General features: G+C 50.0%; 1 protein-coding gene across 5 annotated transcripts in view; it reads left to right on the top strand.

Moving 5' to 3' along the window:
* The window catches only part of Nf2 (NF2, moesin-ezrin-radixin like (MERLIN) tumor suppressor), a 96,500-nt gene extending 82,956 nt beyond the window's left edge, over positions 1–13,544 (top strand). For all 5 annotated transcript variants that reach the window (XM_075944139.1, XM_075944141.1, XM_075944142.1 and 2 more), the window contains one exon: positions 11,277–13,544. In XM_075944139.1, the coding sequence (XP_075800254.1) occupies positions 11,277–11,327 (51 nt within the window). In that variant the 3' untranslated portion in view covers positions 11,328–13,544. The remainder of the gene's footprint in view (positions 1–11,276) is intronic.
* Positions 13,545–19,765: the final 6,221 nt, after the last annotated feature.

Below are 19,765 nucleotides of genomic sequence, written 5' to 3'. Positions count from 1 at the left end.
AAAGCAAGAACTTGGCTTTCAATATGATGTAAATTCTTTCAGCAATTCTAAACTAAATGCTGATAGGTTTCGCTGTACAGGAAGTCTGAAGAATGTTTCATAGGTATTAGCAAAGGCTCATGATTGATGGGCACCTGCCTGTGTAGAGGTGGCTCACAAGTCATTCCCACTACTGTCTGAACCAATGCTAGCCTAGCAGAAAAGTGAGCCTTCTGACTTTGGTACTGTGAGTTCCTACATGTCAAGGGAAGAGCTCTGGGGATGAGAGATTGTCTTAGTCGGGGTTTCTTTTGCTGTGAAGAGACACCATGACTATGGTAGCTCTTAGGAAGCATTTAATTGAAGCTTGCTTTTACTTCAGAAGCATAATAGCATACAGGCAGACATGGTGCTGAAGAGGTAGGTTCGAGTTCTGCATCTCAGCAGCAATAGGAAGAGAGAGACACTGGCCTGACTTGAGCATTTGAAACCCCAAAACCTCAGTGACATGCTTCCTTTAACAAGGCCACACTTCCTCCAACAAGGCCATACCTGCTGATCACTGTCAGGCAGTGCCACTCCCTAATGACCAGGCATCCAACTATATGAGCCTATGGGGGCCATTCCTATTCAAACCACCATAAAGCTATAAAGGCTGATGGTGACTTGGAGCGTTTTCAGTCTCCTGAGAGCCTGTTATCCTGTGTCCAAACTAGCCAGCAGTGACTTTTGTTCTGTTTTCATGAGTTTTGATCAAAGGTCTCTTCAAGGAGTAGGTCTCTCACTGCAATCACAGGGGTGGTTCTTTCACTGTTCTGCTTCACCAAGGAGCTGTTTTGGACGTGGTCCGTGGAGGTTCCATGGAGGCTGTGAAAGGCCAAAGCTAACTCAGAGGCTGGGTTTCTCAGTGTATAAAGTGAGGACATGACCACTCCAAGGTATGGTTGAGGAGGTTTTTATTGTAGATATGAGAAAGTGTGGAGCCAGGGCATCTGGAAGAGTCCAGAGCAGGGAGAGAAAGACTGAGCATGGCCATGAGAGGAGGTGGGGGAAAGCGAGAAGGGAAGGAAGAGTGTGGGCAAAAGAGACCATGAGAGAGGGAGGGGCTGAGAGAGCACATGGCTGAAATGTCAGGGTTATATAGGAAGCAGGAGTGGGGGAAAGAGAAGCCTTTGAGCTGGAGAAGTTTAGGATAGGGAGGTGGGGTGAGAAGAGCTGAAAAGGGCCACAGGTACTGAGTGTTCCTGTGGACAGCTCGTCCTTTGTATGCTAATAGACGCCACAGCTAGCCATTTGTTCTAAGTTTCTTCTGGACCTGACACTCAGAATGTCAAGTAGTGGGGCTCTCATCCTTTCTCAGTAGCTTTTACATTCTTTTTAAAATTTTGTATGTATATAAATATTTTGCCTGCATGTATGTCTGTATAATATGTGCATGCCTGATGTCCACAGAGGCCAGAAGATGGCATCAGATCCTCTGGAACTGGAGTTACGGATGGTTGTGAGCTACCATGTGGGTGCTGGGAATTGAATTCTGGATGAGCAGCCAGTACTCTTAACTACTGAGCCATTCATCACTCAAAAAAAAAAAAAAGTTTTTGCTTTTTTAAAAGATAGAATTCTTATCTGTGAAAGATAAATGAAGCCCAGTAGTGGTTCATACTCATAAACCAGCTTCTTAAAAGACTGAGGCAGGAGAATCAGAAGCTCAAGGACAGTTCAATAATGAAGCAAGATACTGTCCCAAAGGGAAAGGACAGTGGAAGAACACTTGCTAGCATGTATGAAGCCCTGTGTTAGATCCCAGTAGCACAGAGATCATAAAAATAATCCACCAGGTATTTCGTCCCAGGCCAAGCAGAACTACACAGTGAGACCCTGCCTCAGATCATCACCATCGTCATCATCATCCTCCGCCTTCCCCCATCCCCAGGGTTGTTCTGAGGTCAAACGAGAAAAGTTACATGAAGCACTTCCTGCACAGTGAGGGTTTAAAGCATGGAAAGGAACATCTGCTTGCGAACTAGCGATGATGGAAGGATCAATCTTGGGTTGCACCACCACATTTAAGTCTACACTGGTGGTGAGCAGTAGGTGTGTTAACTGACATATGATAGAGGTGAAAAACTTCTAAAGCAGCTGGGTGGGGGTGGCGCACGCCTTTTATCCCAGCACTTGGGAGGCAGAGGCAGGCGGATCTCTGTGAGTTCGAGGCCAGCCTGGTTTACAAGAGCTAGTTCCAGGACAGGAACCAAAGCTACAGATAAACCCTGTCTCGAAAACAAAAACAAAAAAAAAACAAAACAAAACAAAAAAAAAACCCCAAAACTTCTAGAGCCAGAATTGGCTTTTCTGGCTCCTTTTCCAGTTGTAGCTTTGGGACTACAAGGTTACAATATTTTTTCTCCTCCTTTTAATCTTATGTCCCCACATCTTCCACCTTTTCCGACTGATGATTAAAGCAACTGGTGTGGCATTTGCGTCTGAGTCAGCAAGCTGCCCTGGGGAACCAGGATTTATTTCACTCTCAGAGAGACAGAGACACATGTTCCTGACATCTGAGCCCTGAGTTACAGCGGGAACCCAGCAACCCAGCTGCATGGGCACACAGACCACCTTTGACCTGAGTGTTTGGGCTTCAGAGCCACAGTGCTGATAACAGTGGTAACCAGGTATGGGTTAGCTTAGCCACCGCCCTCTGGAGATGAAAATGTCTTGGAGCGGGTATCCTTTGGGGCCATCCAGTCATTCTCTCAAGATTCCTAAGTCAGTCTTCTGATCTGAAATTGGGCCAAGAGCCAGCAAACAAATCGTCATGCCCATAGCCTCCAGCAGAGCAAAGGGTTTCAAAGGAAGTTGACAGATGAGGAATTATGGGGGTTGTGGAGCTGAAAAAGCTTACTTCATTTGTAGATGGTTTAGATTGTCAGTGTCGAACCACATTTCCCACTGTGGAGGAGCAGGAAAAGCAGAGCTTTGACGTTTATCGGAAGCCCAGCTGCCTCTCCTGGATCAGGAAGACAGAAAAGTCCAATGTCATCTTCAATCTCTGCAGAGTCTCCTTGGAGATGCAGGGCTTGCGAAATGAAGTAGAACACTTCAGGCACCTGGAGAAGTGATAAATCACAGGGAGAAACTGAATATGCGTGAAAGGCATCTCCCACAATTAAAACAAGCAACCAGGGCCTCTCTGGTTCCCTCTAGTATACATGGATAGCCTCAAAGATTGCTGCTAAGAAGTTTGATGCACAGTTCATGTGTCTAGCCTTCACTGTAAGCCTGTTGACTGAGTGACCCTGATTGCTTCAGAAATGGGGATTGTCTGGTAGAACATCCTCGTCCTAACAAAAACCAGCATTCTCAGGCTCCAGAATCTTCCCTTTATTTTCCATTCAGGGAAGAAGGGAGAGAGAAGTGGGGTGGCGGCAGCAGGGAGGCTAGATATGAGCACAGGAGACCCAGGATTGCCTCAGGAGCCTTCCTCAGCACCCAGGCTCTGTGGAAGCATACAGAAGACCTTAAGAGCTGGTCTTGTTGTTTTGTTTTGTTTTGTTTTTATTTTTTGAGACAGGATCTCTTTACATAACCTGGCTGTCCTGGAACTCACTATGTAGACCAGGCTGGCTTCAAACTCAAAGAGATCTGCCTGCCTCTATCTCCTGAGTGCAGGGATTAAATGTGTACATCACCAATCCCGGCTTGAAGGCTGGTTTCAAAAGAGCTCTTCCTGGGGCTGAAGTGATGGCTCAGCATTTAGGAGCTCTAACTGCTGTTACAGAGGACCCAGGTTTGGTTCCCAGCACCTCAGGTTCACAACCTATCTGTAGCTCCAGCTTGAGGATCTGACATACTCTTCTAACCCCCTTGGGTACCAGACACAGGCATACATACAGACTAAACACTCATAAAATAAGATTTTAAAAGAGTGCTCTTCTTGGTTGTCACCCTGTGGGCTCACTCCTGAAAGCCATTTCTAACACACAGTTGCTGAGAGTCCTGTGGCTGCTGAGGGGTGTTGATTTCTTGCCTGCTTCTGGTAGGTCCAGATAGAAGAGTCTGCCAGCCTCTATCTGAGGCTACAGCCTGATCCTGGTTTTGATTGGGAAGCTTTACCCTGTAAAGGAGTTTGCTTTGGGAAATGTTGAGCCTACAAACCCTGCCTTGTGGCCTAGAATGTTTTATGACTATTTGAAAGTGCCTGTGACCATTATTGGGCCTTATTTGATGCAGTAAAACATTCCATTTGGCCCCTTGGCTCTGAAGATAGGTTTCCTTTCAGCACAACGCTCCCAGGGCACCTGATTTGTTGCTGCAACAGTGGGAGGGAAAAGCTGGGATGCAAACTCATTCTGCAGGCTCAGTGTTCTGTTCTTATGAGCTTTGCCATGATTTCTCTTTGGAGATTGGCAATTTAAAAGTGATATCAGTATATCTGGACCTCTTTCCTAAGGCTTTTGCCCAGAGTGCTTGGTAGAGCGCATTTAGCCTCCACCTGCCCAGTGAGGTGAATCAGGCCAATGAGTTCATTTGTTAGGTGGAAGAACAAAAGGCCCTTCTAGCATCACAGGGCAGAAGAGACAGGCAGACATTTCCAGGCACGTTGCTGCTGCTTTATGTCCCTAGGGATTAGAATAGAGCGGATTCCCCAGGGATTTCCTGGGCAGATTTCTCTGTAAAGGAATTGGATTTGTTTATTGGGATGGAAGTGGCCTCTCATTCTACCTCTGTTTAGGGATGAGCATGTGGACAGCTCTCTCCATGCACACATCATGAAGAAGGCATTTGTGTGCAAGCTATCACAAGCAAGAATTTAGTGTACCTGGCTTATAGCAGTGCCCCTCCCACTGTTAGTACTCCCCATCTTGACTCCAGTTTAGAAAGGGGAATGTTTATCTTATCCAACGAAGATCAAGTTGGATCTGCTGGTGCTGGCTGTGGCTGTCACCTTTCTGCTCGAGTCTGCTTGTTCCCTGTGCATCCTCATGCTAGAGAATCTGCATGTCCTTTTCTCTCTCCACCCTCCCCCGCTCCTTCATTTTCAGTATGTAGTGGTGGAGAGGAAGTGTAGCATGATTTTAGGGCTTGCATTTAAATTTTGCTGCATTTTTATGGGACGAGCTGAGTCTCAGCACTGGGAGTTATTAGGTTAGTATCTAAAATGGGTTTGGCACTGTGGGTCTTATTATTTAAAATGAATTAGACAGCCCCCTCCCATCTTCCTCTTCTCTCTGGGGGTAAGTGGATTGAGGCGAGGCCCCCAGAGACTAGTTTAAGGAATCCTGGTGCCCTGATTAGTTTTGTTCTTTCCGCTTAATTGTAGAGCTTCCTTTCTCCCCACTGATAACCAGAGTGCCTCTGTCCTGTCTGCCTCTGTACTCCCTTTAGCATTAGGACAAGATTGTTACAATGCAGCCTTGTGAATCAATTTTCTTTCTGTTCTGATGAAAGTATAATTCATTCTTAATCAAGCAGCCTTGCTGCTGTGGGCTTTATGCTGGAATACATTTAGTTACCCTTCTGTCACTCTGGGACTGTTAGAGGAGAGCTGGGCAGAGTGGAGCTGGCAGTTTGCCTTCTCACAGTGGGTTTCCAGCAGGGGGCATCCTTGGGGGTCAATGTTAGAACCTTGGTAGTTAGACTCCTCCCTCCTAGGCCATCAACAGGTGTTTCTCAGGAGCATCTTCTTTTTTTAAGATTTATTTATTATGTATACAACATTCTGCCCCTATATATGTCTACAGGCCAAAAGAGGGCTGGGAATTGAACTCAGAACCTCTGAAAGAGCAGTCAGCGCTCTTAACCTCTGAGCCATCTCTCCAGCCCTCTCAGGAGCATCTTGATGGAATCCCTATCATACAGTGAGCAGGAGACAGCTATGTCTGCAGATCCTTGCATAGGTTAGAGGAAACCAGCTGGGTAGCAGGTCCTTTTTGAAGGTAGGAAAAACCAGGCTTTTGTTGCTTTTGTTGTTGGTTTTGTTTCATTTGAGACAGGGTCTCTCTATGTAGCCTTAGCTGGTCTGGGACTCGCTATGTAATCCAGGGTGGCCTCAAACTCAAGAGGTTCTCCTGCTGACTCTCTAGTGCTGATATTTAAAGGTTAACACGAGCATGTCGAGCCAGTTTTTTTTTTCTTTTTTTTTCTAGGACAGGGCCTATGCTGTCCAGGCTAGCCTTGACCTTACTATTTAGGATGCTCTTGTCTTAGCCTCCTGAATCCTGGGAGTACAGGAATGTGCCAGTGCGCCTGTTGTCTTTTGTTTATTTGTTTGGGTTTGGGTTGGTGAAATAGGGTCTTGCTGTGTAGTTCTAGCTGGCCTGGCTTCAAGCTCCTGCCTCTACCCATGTGCTGGGATCACAGGTGTGTCCACCATGCTTGGCATGTGGGGTGAACTTCTCGCCCAGCAAGAAAAAACAACCACCACACGAGGATTCTTCTCAGATCACGCTTTACTGGAGTGCCCTTGGTTGAGAGAGAGCATGAAGCGAAGGGGGGGCAGGAAGGGAAGGGCAGGAAGCGAGGGGGCCGAGAGCACTGAGGCAGCTGCTTAAATAGGGAATTGGCACACGGGTCGCCCTGTGATTGGCTGCCACCAACAGCTGACACCAGACCGCATTGGGATAGGCTCAAGGACCCTTATCCACCGCGCATGCGGGAAGCGGCGGGGGGGGGGGGGGGGGGGGGGGGGGGGGGGGGGGGGGGACACGGACACACACTGCTCTCAAAGGCATAGCCAAATATGGAGTTGTTTATTTCCAACAAGACAGGATGTAGGCGCCATCTTGTAATGGCGATCCTGTCCAGCTCACTACAGGCATGCCTGTCTTTTTTTTTTTTTTTTTAACCCCTGAGATAGGGTTTCTCTGTGTAACAGTCCTGGTTGTTCCAGAACTCGCTCTGTAGACCAGGCTGGCCTTGAACTCACAGAGATCTGCCTGCTTCTGCCTCCCAAGTGCTGGGATTAAAGGCATGAGCCACCATTGCTCGCTGTCTTTTTTTTTTAAAAAAAAAAAAAGATTTAATTTATTTAGTGTGTGCACAGTATTCTGCCTGCATGTGTCCCCGCAGGCCTGAAGATGACACCAGACAGATCTCAATCCAGGTGGTTTTGAGCCACCATGTGGTTGCTGGAAATGGATCTCAGGACTTCTGGAAGAAGCAGTCAATGCTCTTAACTTCTGAGCCATCTCTCTAGCCCCGGCACTCCTGTCTTTTTAAGAAGACCGATATATCTCCCAAATCCAGATTGTTTAAAGTTGATGATTTGTCCATTTTTGTCACATAACACAAAGGGGCCTTCCACAGCCTGGTCATTGGTGGGTAGGTGCTTCTTCTAGGGCCTGTGTGTGTGTGTCAAGGTGGAAAGGAAGACCAGGGACCTATAGGATAAAAACAAAGCCACGAAGACCTGCTGCAGAGAAAGAAAAGGACATTGGTCTTTTCAGATTGGAATTGGATTAGTGACAGACTAACGGCCAGTTCCAACAGGAGAGAACTTAATTCCTCCTGTGTATCCACGGGGCTGATGCCAATCAGATGTGAAGACAGCTAAAGAGAGCAGCAGTCAGCCTCGGGCCTGGTGAGGAGGCCACATGTTCTTTAGTCATCTTCAGGGAGCTGGTTCCTCATGGTTTCCAGCCTTCCCAGACAGCCAGGTCTGACTGTCCAGATCCTGTGGCTGACCTTGTCTGGATCTGCTGTGAGTTTTGAAGGACTTTGCACAGTAGAATGGTCATTGGTCAGCACGTGCTCAGCTAGCTTGTTCATAGAAGGCAGGTCCCAGCATGGAGTACTGGACCTGGGCATATCCATGTCCTGAGCATCTCAGCTTTACTAACCTGATGAACTAGAGAACTCTCGTTGCCCAGACAATCTCCCAGGTATCTTAGTGGTATGAGCAGAACCTGTACCCCACATTCAAGATGTCTGTCTCCACAGCCAAAGGGTATGTATTGAACTCTGGAGCTGGGATTCTGCACCCCACATTGAAGGGATGCACCTCCACAGCCAAAGCACATGTGAACACTATAGCTGGGATTATGCACCCCACCTCCACAGCCTAAGACTGCGTATGAACGTTATGGCTGGGATTCTGCTGGTGGCTGGGACTTGGGTGGGTTCAAATCTCAACTCGGTGTGACTTGATATAAGGCTCCTGTGAAAGGAAATGAGGCTGGAATCTTTTGTTTTGGTTTTTTATTTGTTTGTTTTTTTTAAGTTAGGGTTTCTCTGTGTAGCCCTGGCTGTCCTGGATCTATCTCTGTGAACCATGCTGGTCTTGAACTCAGAGATCCTCCTGCCTCTGTGCCACCATGCCCTGCTGAGGCTGGAACCTTAGTGGAGTTGTCTCCATGGCACTCTTTGGAGCAGAGATGTTGCTGTGCTGTGCATAGAGATCCAACCCTATCACTGATCAACAAGACAACCCAAGTGTTGCTGTGGGCTCATGGACTTTTGGATGTGAGAGTTTCACAAGAAACTCAGGAAATTTTTTGACTGGTATTATGAAGGAGGGCTTAAAGCAATGTTCCACTTCCTCTGAACCTGCATTTTTTCTTTCATGAGCCTCTCCTACTTGTAGTGTGGTAACCAGCTTTCTATAATGAGCCCTACCTATGTCAGAGAGAGCAGGTAACAATAGATCCCATGGGGGTAGCTTGCCCACAGAGTGCCTAATCAGGAGCACAGTCGACAGAAACAGGTAGCAGTGCCCCAAAACAAGGGCTTTTGGGGCTCTGGAATGCCTCCTTCATGGGTTCCTTGAACATATACTAAAGAAGAAGCTCAAGACTTCCACCCGAATACCCTTGAACCACTGCCTGCCTCCTGCATGAGCTCTGCCCTCCGGTCCTGCCGGAAGGAGGGCATTTGATGTCCTAAGATAGAGGGTGCTGCTGAGGGACAAGCTGTCAAGGGTGGCCGCTGGAAGCATTCCCGTAGTGGGAAGTGAGCACATGCTATAAATTCGTCAGACTTTGGGTTTCCTGATGGAGTTAGAAGTGCCAGGAACTGTATGGTAAGGGTAGAATGTGAGGTAATGGCAGTCAGGCCTCCCTTCGAAATGGGCGATGACCACAGGAGGCTCTCAGCTACCCTGCACCGTGAACGTCTCAGCCCTGGGGCTCCTGAAAGGCCGCTCGTCCGCATGCTATTGCAGTATTGGCTGCTCTCAGCCTGTACTTTCCTCCGTCCTAAGGACAGACCCGTTTTGGGTCGTTTTACCCTGCAGTGCAGCACTGGTGGGGCTCTGGTAGAAGCAGCTTCCCAAAAAGAGAGCTTTGCATCCTAACAAGTACATGCTTGAGTACCTGAAATCGGATGCTGCCAAAACCCTCCCCAAGCACCTTGAGGGGACAGCCAACATGCTTGGATAGTGGATCCAGGAATTCTTGGAGCCAACATTGTGGAAACAGGCAAGAGACTTTCAGAGGCCCCCACAGCCTGGGCGTCCTGCCTGGGGAAGTAGCCAGGCCTCTCAGGGCAATGTCTGTCCTGGCTCAGAGGCTGGCACAGTTAGTTTGTGGTCCTTCTGAATGCATCTTATCTAACCAGGGTTTTGCTCTGATTTGCTTCCCCTAGAAGGGCTTTGACACCACAGTTAGGTGACAGCTGAAGAGTTCTCAGTATAAACCAGGTCGGTGCTGGGTATTTTCTCTGTCACCCTGAGAAGGGGCTGCATTGCCCTGTGTCACCATTGGGAACTTAGGCCAGCAGGTTTGTGACCTGGTCACTGCACAGACAGATCCTTAAGTCTCACTGTACTTAGATTTCACTGGAAGTGGCTGTGGGTATGTCTTGTCTCTGCCTGCAGGCTCCTTATGCTAAGAAACCTCCTAAGGTTGTCCTCGAAGTGTGGAGACACCTTTTGATTTAAAGCTTCCCCAGGGGAGATTTTTGTCCTAGATCTCTGGCATCTTCCTTCCTCTCCTTTACTGGTCCCCATTATCACAGGGCACACACGCACTGTCCCCTCTCTTCTGCCATTGTGGGGAAACCGAGCCAAACGCAGTTCCCGTCTAGAGGGTGTTCTGCCTCAGCAAAGAAAAGCCCTCTCCAATCCTGGCAGAACTGGGCTTCTACAGAGCTTCTGGAATTGGTTCTGCTGAAGAAAACAGCTCAGATGCCTCCTTGCATTCAGCTTGTTAGTCGGGAACTTCAAGGCCAAAAGATTTGGCAGGATTTAGAGAGTCGGCTCTCAAGCTGGCTCATTCTGAGCACACTGATGCTGCCTGTCTTTTGATGCTGAGGTGGGCTCAGTCTCCCTCTCCTGCCCTTTGTAGAGCTTTGGTGAGTACTGCAGATTCTTCAGACTCAGAGACTACCCAAGGCCCAGGGAAGGACCAGACCAGGTAGCCTGCCCCGTGGCTTACCTCCAGAGGAGTGAGGTTCAGAGATGTCAAGGGTGTTTACTGAGGCCACACAGTGAGCTGGAATGGAAACAACCTCGTGTCTCCCATTTAGTTACAATTGTGGCCCATATCCCATTCCATCCACTCAATAACTAGTCTGTTCTCTCGTTCAGAGCCAAGCTCTAAGGTAAATGTTTTGGGGGATGAAGATGGACAGTGTAGTTACTGACACATCCCTTTCTGGGAAGCCCTGGGCTGCATCAGGAACATAGAATCTTGCCCCAGGGCTCTATTTCAGAAGTAGTTTGAAATCGGTGCCTGTGCCAATGCGTCTGTCGGAGAGGCTGGGAGTGGAGAGGGAGGTGTGTCTGTCTCTGCTCCCCTTCTCCATTTTCTTGGGTGGTATCCTCCTGGGAGACACTGGGGTAACCGGTCTTGTGAAGAACGATGATCTGTTGCCTCTTGGCTTCCAGGCCATGGGCAGGCCTGCTTTGAAGTCGCCCTGATCTAGAGCAGAGAGAACACTCTCCATCTGACACAGGCCTTCCTTGCCTGACGCCATGCGCCTTGCCTAGGTGTAAGACTTGTAGTGCCAGCCTGGGCCTCAGCCCAGAGAAGCTGGTGCACTCCAGATAGCACAGGACGAGAGTCGGTGTTTCGGAGCCAGAAGAAACATGAGAATCACAAATAGACTCCTTCCTCTGGGAGGAGGCTGTGTGACAGATGTACCTGCTGCAGTGCGGTGCAGGTGCGGTGTGTCTGCCCACCAGCCATCCTTTCTGGCGTGTCATTTACATTTGAATCCTGGGGTCAATCTGGACCTTTATCCTGGTTTGACCACCAGTATCTTGAACATCTATTTGGACATGCTTCTCTGTTGCCCTGCAGCAAGATGGGCTGGGCTGTGAATCCCAGAGCTCCTCTCAGCTTCTCTCTTCTTTCTTACAGCTCACTCTGCAGAGCGCCAAGTCCCGAGTGGCCTTCTTTGAAGAACTTTAGCAGTGACCCGGCCACCTCAGGAACTGCCACTTCTGCTGACAGCCACAGGATGGGCCTGACCCCATGGGAACCATCAATAGGGGCCTGGCTTGTTTGGGAACTCTCTGAGTAGAGGGCCCAGTCCTCTTCGTGTGCTGTTGGTTTTGAACTTTGGCCCTGTAGAGATCTCTCAAGGTGTTTTAGTTCTCTTGGTCTGCATCTTCTTTGTTTTTTCTTTTCTCTCTCTCTCTCTTTTTTTTTTTAGAAGTAATTGTTGCTGTACATGGATACCATCCTTCCCACATTCTAGGCACTGTGGTGTGAGTGTCCAGTGCCTGCTGCTGACTCCAGAACCTGGTTTGGGAAGTGACTTTAGGATTCCAGTGTGGAGGCTGCCTAAAATCTACCATACTGGTGCTACCCACTGCCCCACTGGTTCTAAGATGTGCTCCCCCTCCACAGTGAGGACCTGACACAGTGCAGGAGCATGGACAGACTGAGCTTAGAGCCAGCAAAGAGGGTTCGTTAGCCAGGCTCCCCTGAGACCGTGTTGTAGCTGTCTAATGGCAGGAGGCAGGCTTACGATAGGAGCTGTGGTGAAAGGCTGCTGGCTAGCTGAAGGAGCCCATGCGGGGATCATGACTGCCTTCAGGCTCGGTCACTTGCCTGTGTTATGCCAGGGGTTTCCACGGCCTCCATGGCCCCATTCAGTACATGGACCTCCAGAGTTCTGCTGCCCGTTCCATCACGCTCTGCCCAGCTCTCTCTGATACCTAGGCCCTATCACCCTTGTCTTCCCTGAGCCTGACAGAGGTGTCCACTCACAGTCAGTGGTCTCATGTGTTAACCCTATGGGTTGCTCCATGCTGGGCAGCAGGTGCCCGCCATGTGGCTCGTACACTCCATGGTTAGGTCTGCCTTCTTGGAATAGGTGTCACTCCTGTGGCCAGTCGGGACCCTTAGGTCCTCACAGGACAGGTAATATGCCTCAGTCCATGAAAAGATGTCTTCACTGAAGGCAGCTGAGTCAAGGGACTGGGAGCAAAGGTATGCTCCACAGTACAATTTGGTTTTGAGAAATTGAGGCACTCTACTCTGTTTCCACTGGCTGGCCACCCATCTGGCCGCTTTGCCATAGTTAGGCACCCCTGAGTGTCACCCTAGCCTCCTTGGGACTAGGACTCTAGTCTAGAACCTAAGGCTGAGGGAAAGTCCTCCAGACTTGACATGCTGACATTTGTCAAGTTTGCCATGGCTCTGATGTTGAGCTGTCTTTTGGACCTGACGCCCATGCCTGAATTTCCTCCAGGACTGACTCTCTTCCTCTCTGTGAATTTAATCTTTGACAATGGCTGTGGGGCACAGGACCATGATGCTGGTTTATAAAAACTATGTCAGGCCTTGTTTTTAGTTTACTGTTTGTATCTCAAATTTGGGGAATGCCAAGCTACATAACCACGTGGGAGCCCTGGTATTTAAGCAGTGGCAGGTGTAACCATTGCCTGGTGGATGGGGCCCAAAACCCACTCACTCATGAGTACCTGAGCGTCCCTGGAGAGAGAGGCTGGGGTCCCCAAAGCACCACCAGCCCCAGTAGAGGAGGACTGAAAGCAGTACCCATTTTGAGCCTGTGGTTGAGTTATTCATGGTAGGCAGTTTTACAGTCAAGGGAGGACATCTCTGAAGTCCAAGGGAAGTGGCCAGCTTTGGCTGTTTCATTTCTAGCTTCAGTGGCTCGTGTAGAGGTGCCCTGATGCTGAAACAGTCACTGCTCAGTGCAGGACACTGAGGCCATACCTCAGCCACAGCAGCACTCTGACCCGAGGTCACTGCTGAGTTCTTGTGTACTTGCCAGGCCTTGCTAAACCACACCCGTGGATGTACATAGCACTACCTGATTTACTGTTTAATCATCTTGTAGACAGATTTCAAAAAAGTTCAGAGGTTGCCAGCCAACAGCAGTGACTAACTATCCTTGCCAGCAGGGCCAGAGCCTCAAAGCCCCTGGGGCAAGCGCCTTCACAACGTGGGGCTGGGGTGTGCAGCCTCTCCCAGGTGCCTTGAGGCCAAGCCAGTGCCCGCGGGCTTCCGTTCCTCTGTTTTCTTATTAAACAGTTCTTCCTGTGAGGCCCGTGTCACTCCTGTGGGCCCAGACCATGAAGCTGTTTTCTATTTGGGGTGGGGGTGATTGTAATTTAAGTGATTGTTTTAATAAAAATTCTAAGCTGCTAGAATCTACCATTAGTGTCCTAACTTTTTTTAGCTTTTTGTTTTCTGTATATTGTATCTGAATGTATATATGTGCACCACATGTATGTCTGTTGCCCACAGAGGTCAGAAGACATCAGACCCCCAGCACTGAAATTGCAGATGGTTGTATGTTACCATGTGATTGCTGGGAACTAACCTGGGTGTCCTGGAGCAGCAAGTGCTCTTAATTGCTGAGCCACATGCTTGCAGGCAGGACACTCATACACAAATACTCTATGGCATACACCTATATAGTTCTCAGGAGGCTGAGGCAGGAGGATTACAAGTTTGAGGTTAGCCTGTCCCCAAAATAAACTAAGTCATTATGCTATGTAGCCTGATGACTGGTGCTCTGTGTGAGTGTGCTGTGCCATCACGAGACAGTGAGACCCTAACACTGCATTTCCGTAATCACTGGGTGATGCGTGCCTGGATGCACATTTCCCAGGGTCTGAGTTAAATACTATTTTGGAATGAAGTTATAACAGAATTATAAAAGTTTTGGCAATGGTAGCATAACTGATTAAACCTCACTTTTTTGAGGGGGTATTTTGTGGTGGTATTGGTTTTGTTTTGTTTGTTTGGCTTTTCAAGACAGAGTTTCTGGCCTGACTATCCAAGAACTCAGTCTATAGACCAGGCTGACCTTGAACTCAAGAGATCAGAGCGCCTCGGCCTCAGCCTCCTGAGAGCAGGGATTAAAAGTGTGCACCACTATGCCCAGCTTAGGCCACACTGTTTTTGAGACAGGATCTCACTATGTAACCCTGACTGTCCTCAAACTCACAGAGATCCACCTGCCTCTGCTTCCTGAATGCTGGGATTAAAGGTATATGCCACTACACCTGGCAAAACATTTTTTTTTGAGATATGTCTCTTGTATCCCAAGCTACCCTTAGTCTCACTAAACAGCTGAAGATGACCTTGAACTCCTGTTCCTCTTGTCTCCCCACCCCCACCCCCAGTACTGAGACTACAGTCAGCCACACCACTCTTAATTTATGTGGTGCTGGGGGTCCTACTCGGGGCTTCAGGCGTGCTATTTTGTATTGGATCAATTTAAATACAAGTTTCCTGCGTATAGATTATTAGTCCTAATAACTGGAGGGGCCTGAATTCCTCACAGTCAAAGCAGAGAAATTGCTCTCTATATACTGGTCATGTTAAGCAGTATTTTTACCTGACTTTTTAAAGACCCCAGTAGCCCAAAGTGCTCACGCTGTCAGCCTCGCGTCTCCATCAGGCAGAGCTGGGACTGACAGTATTGGCTGATGGTTCCATTATTTTGAAACATTATGTAGTCCAGACTGTCCCCATCTCCCAGTCCTGCCTTGCTCACTCTAGTGCTGAAATGACAGGTGTTCATCTGGTATGGAATGACAGGCTCTGCCTGGCATCGTGGTGTGGAACAGATTGCCCAAGTTCTAGTGTTTTCAGTTGTCCTGGCCTATGATGGCAACTCCAGGTAGCTTGGACCTTGGTCCTTCATTGTGGTGTCCACTGCTGTCACTGCCGTCTCCCAGCCAGCACTTCCTCCTCTGCCTGTGCTTCTTGAGTGGGGAGTACCTGGCAGCTGCCCTCTGGGGCTGAGTGTCCCAGAAGCCTTCATGGGGAGGATCAGATTAGGAGTCCCACCTGTAATGAAGAGCTGGGAACCCAGGTCTAGAAGGGCAGAAGGTTCTGAAGGCAGTAAATCGCTGCAACCTTGTCTGGTTCAATCCCTTGCAGTCTGGAGAAGAGAAAGTCACTGTCTTCACCTCTCTGTCTCCCTGCAGACAGCCCAGACATCCTCTCCAGCAAGAGGGCTCTCCCCCGCCCCTCCCTGCCTGCCGTGTGGGGCTCCCTGGCAGCCTGTCATTACTGCATTATGGCAGGATCCCGAGGCTGCAGTTCCAGCCCTGTAGGGAGAAAGCTCCTCTAGCCATCAGCGTGGTGGCAGGGCAGCGCTAGCAAATTATGGGGCCGTTTATCAGCACAGCAAGGTCTCTATCTGGCTCAGAGGGGCCCCCCGCTGGTTCCTCTTCTGTTTCCACTGGATGCCCATTTCTCACTGGAGTGGTCACCCCAGAATAGCACCTCGCCTGCTGCTGCCAGGTAGACTTCAGGGCTGCCTGAGAACCCTGAAGTGGAGCCACAGAAACTTCAGCCTTCAGTTATCAGCACTGCCTAGCCGGGCACAGCCCTTACCCCCTGGGCAGCGTCCTCCTGTCAGTTCTGTAAAAGGGATTGACAGTGATACCTCTAGGGGCCTCCGGCAGATGAAGGACAGAAACAAAAAGCACTCCAGAGTCACAAGCAGTGGGTAAAGACACTTGATGTTAAATTCAATCCCAGGACCCACGAGGTATTGGAAGGGAGAGAGCCGACTCCAACAAGTTGTTTTCTGATCTCTACCCGAGCACAACAGCACATGCATGCCATCCCCCAATAAATATGTGTAATAAATAAGTATTTCAAGACAATAATAAAAAAATTAAATGCCAGACAGTGATGGTACACGCCTTTAATCCCAGCACTCAGGCAGGCAGATCTCTGAATTCGAGGCCAGCCTGGTCTACAGAGTGTCAAAAAAACAAAAACAAAACAAAAAAAGTATTCCAATTTCTCAGAAAAGTGTAGTATGGGCATGGAACAGCAGGAAGAAACAGGATGTTTTGTTTTTAGACAGGCTCTTCCTCTCTCCCAGGGTGGCCTTGAACTCAAGAACGTCCTGTCCTCCCACCTTGTTCCCTAGTGCTAAGATAGCAGGTGTGTGTCCTCAGCAGCGTGTGACCTCCAGGGCTCTGGGAACAAGTCTTGAAGTCTTGACGTGACCCAGTCACCTGGGGTCCCACACGGACATTTTCCAGCCATTCCAACCTGGGCAAGTGGTCTCCCCTCTCATATGGTGCTGTCAACAGCACTTTATAGAGATTCATGGTGCCTAGAAGGCCCTAAGCAGAGGACCTAGACATGTGGTCACTCCAGGGTGCTGGCTTTCTCTGAATAGTGCCTTCTGGAGGGCCGAGGCAGGAGGAAGCAGAGAAGAGAACCAGGGTGACCCAGACCAAGTCAGAGCCCAGAGGCACCAGACCCACGCACTGCCCCAAGTGGGCCCCATCCCACCCCCTGCACCTGCGGCTTAATGAGCTTGCATCTGGCCCATTTGTCCTCAGTGTTTGCCCAGTGCCAGCTGCAAAGCCCATGAGATGATAGATAACCCGGCCTGGGGCTGCCCGGGAAGGATATTACTGTACCACGTTAGTGCTCTCCTCTTGGGTCAATAATTTACTGGAGGCTCAGGACAGGAGGCTCTAGAAGGACCCCGCGGAGCACCTGGGCTGAGAGAATCACGCAGCAGACACTAAAGAGAGGTGCCAGTGACCTCATTTTCTCTTATCAGGCATGAGGGAGTCCCTACAGAGCCTTGCCCATTTCCAATATAAATAATGTAATTTGCCACCCCACCCCACCCCCGTTGGGGAGGAAGGGGCGGCCTTTGATCTAAAGGAATTAAGTCAGTAAACAAAAGCAAGAGCTGACTGTGGAGGTGTATTGTGACAGGTACCTTGCTGCGCCATATACCCCAAGAGACTACCATAAAATTCTAACCAACACTGGGTCAGCCGAGCTTGGAGCTCTTTATCCCCAGCTGAGTCCAAGGGACACCCCTCTAGAGTTCCTGACACTCCCCTGAGGAGGTCCTTAGTGTGTGAGTGATTTTGTGGAGAGTGGAACCCTGGGAAGCCTGCTTGAGAAGCTGGGATGCTCTGGGCTGTGTGGCTTAGGCCAGGCCTGAGGGTCTGCAGGCTGGGAAGAGAGATGGATAGAGAAAGCCCCAGGGAGCTGCTGCAGCAGGGTGCACCTCCTGTAGCTCACTCCTTTAGGTGTATAGCCTCCCGGATGCCTTGACTCTTCTCTGGGCTGTACAAGGTCATGTTTATACAAGAACTCAGGACCCCCCCCCCCCCAAGGTTCAGTTTCACAGCCTGGTTTTCCAGAGCTCTGTCCAAAGAGCGTTTGGGGAAATAAAAGACTGATGGAGATGGACTAGGCCCAGCCAGCCTGGCCTGTGTGACAAATGCCCACCTCACCCCGTTTTCTCTCCTAACCCCACACTCCTCTTGGCACAACTTGGGAAGGAGCCTTAGAGGTGCCCGGATTAATGAAGACCCCTAGACAGAAAATTGGCAAGGCCACGCCAGACTTTCCCAGGGCTCTGCCTCTTGAGTCCCAGGTCCTGTCAGTTAGGATGGAGGATGGGGTAGCAGGAGCTGAGTCCTCAGCCTGACCTGCTGTGACAGTTGTTCTGCTTTGAAATCCACGGGGGACCACGCCCGATCCGTCCCTTCCTCCCTCCTCCCAGCCTTCAGCTCCCAGGCTGAGATCCCCAGTTCCCTAGGCTGAATCTATTAAGTCCTTCATATTAACCAGCGACGGGGGAAACAACCCTCTTTCATCTTAAGCGAGTGAATTTGCATTAACACCTGGGGAGTTCTGTTTGCCTTGAGAAAGCCCATTGCTATTCTGGGCTGCACACAGCAGCGCGGAGTTAGTCGCAGCATCCTATTCTTTTATTAATACGGCTTTTCTCCCCTCCTCTCTTCCCAAGGAAGGGCAAGAGTGGCAGGGAATTCCAGGGCTCCCTCTCCGCATGGGGATGCCAAGAATGAGGGGCAGGGAGCAGCTCCCAGTGAAACTGTTTTCCTGGGGAAGACAGCCACACCTGCCCTCTCTCTGAGATCCTGGTGCAGCTTTACCAGCCGCATTCCTCAGGCCCTGCTGTGGCCGGTTCACACATAGTTAGGGGCCCAGCATCTCCTGGAGCAAATTGAGAAGGGAAAGGAAGAGAGTTGGGGTGGGGGATGCCAGGAGTTAGGAACTGCCTACCATTAACTCAGGGAAGGTGCTCACCGGCTGAACCCCCCCCCCCCCCGCAGTGAGGTCTCTGTGTGGAAACCACAGCTTTCTTGGGGAACCTGGCTGACTACTTACTGCACATCAGCCCCACGGCCACTCCTCTGGGAGGAACCCAGGCCTGTGCGTAGGAAATGTTGGGGTCTGGGAAAGGTATGAGTTGGGCTGAACTTGGCAGGTTTTACACCTGGAGACTGGGTTTCAGAAAGAAGAGAAAAGGGTGTATGGTAAGAAGTGAATGCCTCCCCTCTGCTGTTATCTGAGCTGGGCTGTCTTGTTCCTCCAAATCTTCAAGGAACCCCATTTGCCCCTGCAGCCTCCCTATCCTGGATAGGCCAATGAGCCATGAAAAAGCAACAACCTGACTTCCAGGGCAAACTCCCACCTCGGGAGCTGATCTGAGACATTCTGGAGCAGGGATGGGAGGAAGGCTGGGATCCACAAGGACCATGTGAGGATGCTCTGGCCCGTATTGCTGCTTGGCCTCTCGGCTTCACATCCCTTCCAACAAGAGTCACCTCTGAGCCCACCACAGGGTCTTCCTGGGTCACATTAGATGAGGGAGCCTTGGTTCTGAGCCAACTCCTGCTGCAGCAAGAGTGTATGAAGCAAGGGCAGCTGCTGTGTGGTTATAGCTGTGTACTATTTACTTGTCCTGAATCAGTTATTGACGGCAACAGCTCAAGGCAGGGAGAGCAGGGCCCAGAGAGCTCCGCATGGTTCTACTTCCTACTCAGGAGCCCAGGGCAGCTAGGCCCCCCATTTTAGAACCTTCACAAAGGAAGAAAGGGGCAAATGTGGCCAGCAAGAGCCAGCCTGGAGTTTGCCTTGTGGAGGATCAGAGTTGGTACTGGCCGTTACAAGCGTTCCGGGGTTGGTGACAGAACTATAGCCTGGAGGCTGCCACCATCCTGGGATATGGGCAAGGGGTCCACAGGCCGGGGCCCCTGGCCCTGCATCAGCATTCCCAGGGCATCCTCAGCCCCTCTGGCAGTCGGCCTACCCCACCGCGGCTGGGCCCTTGCCAGCCCTGTCTGCTACTCTCCAGTGACATTTACCAGCTGAGAAGTGGCCATCGAGACGTGAAATCAGTGTGGCCGGGAGCTAACTCACTTCATTAGAGTCTCTATGCTCCACTGGCTGGACAGCAAAGGCCCTCCTCTGGCTCCCCCTCTCCTCACAGCCCATCCCAACACCAACCAAGCCTCCTCCCCATTCAAGCACAGCCCCTGTGTTCGTGGGATTGTCTCCTAAACACCTGCTCTTGATCAGGCCTGAGCAATGTAAGAGAAATTAATGACAATAGTAGCCTA

This window comes from Microtus pennsylvanicus, chromosome 12 (assembly GCF_037038515.1).
Source record: "Microtus pennsylvanicus isolate mMicPen1 chromosome 12, mMicPen1.hap1, whole genome shotgun sequence".
Classification (NCBI taxonomy): Eukaryota; Metazoa; Chordata; class Mammalia; order Rodentia; family Cricetidae; genus Microtus; species Microtus pennsylvanicus.
The sequence above is the reverse complement of the archived record's forward strand: the minus strand, read 5'-3'. Positions and strand labels throughout refer to the sequence as shown.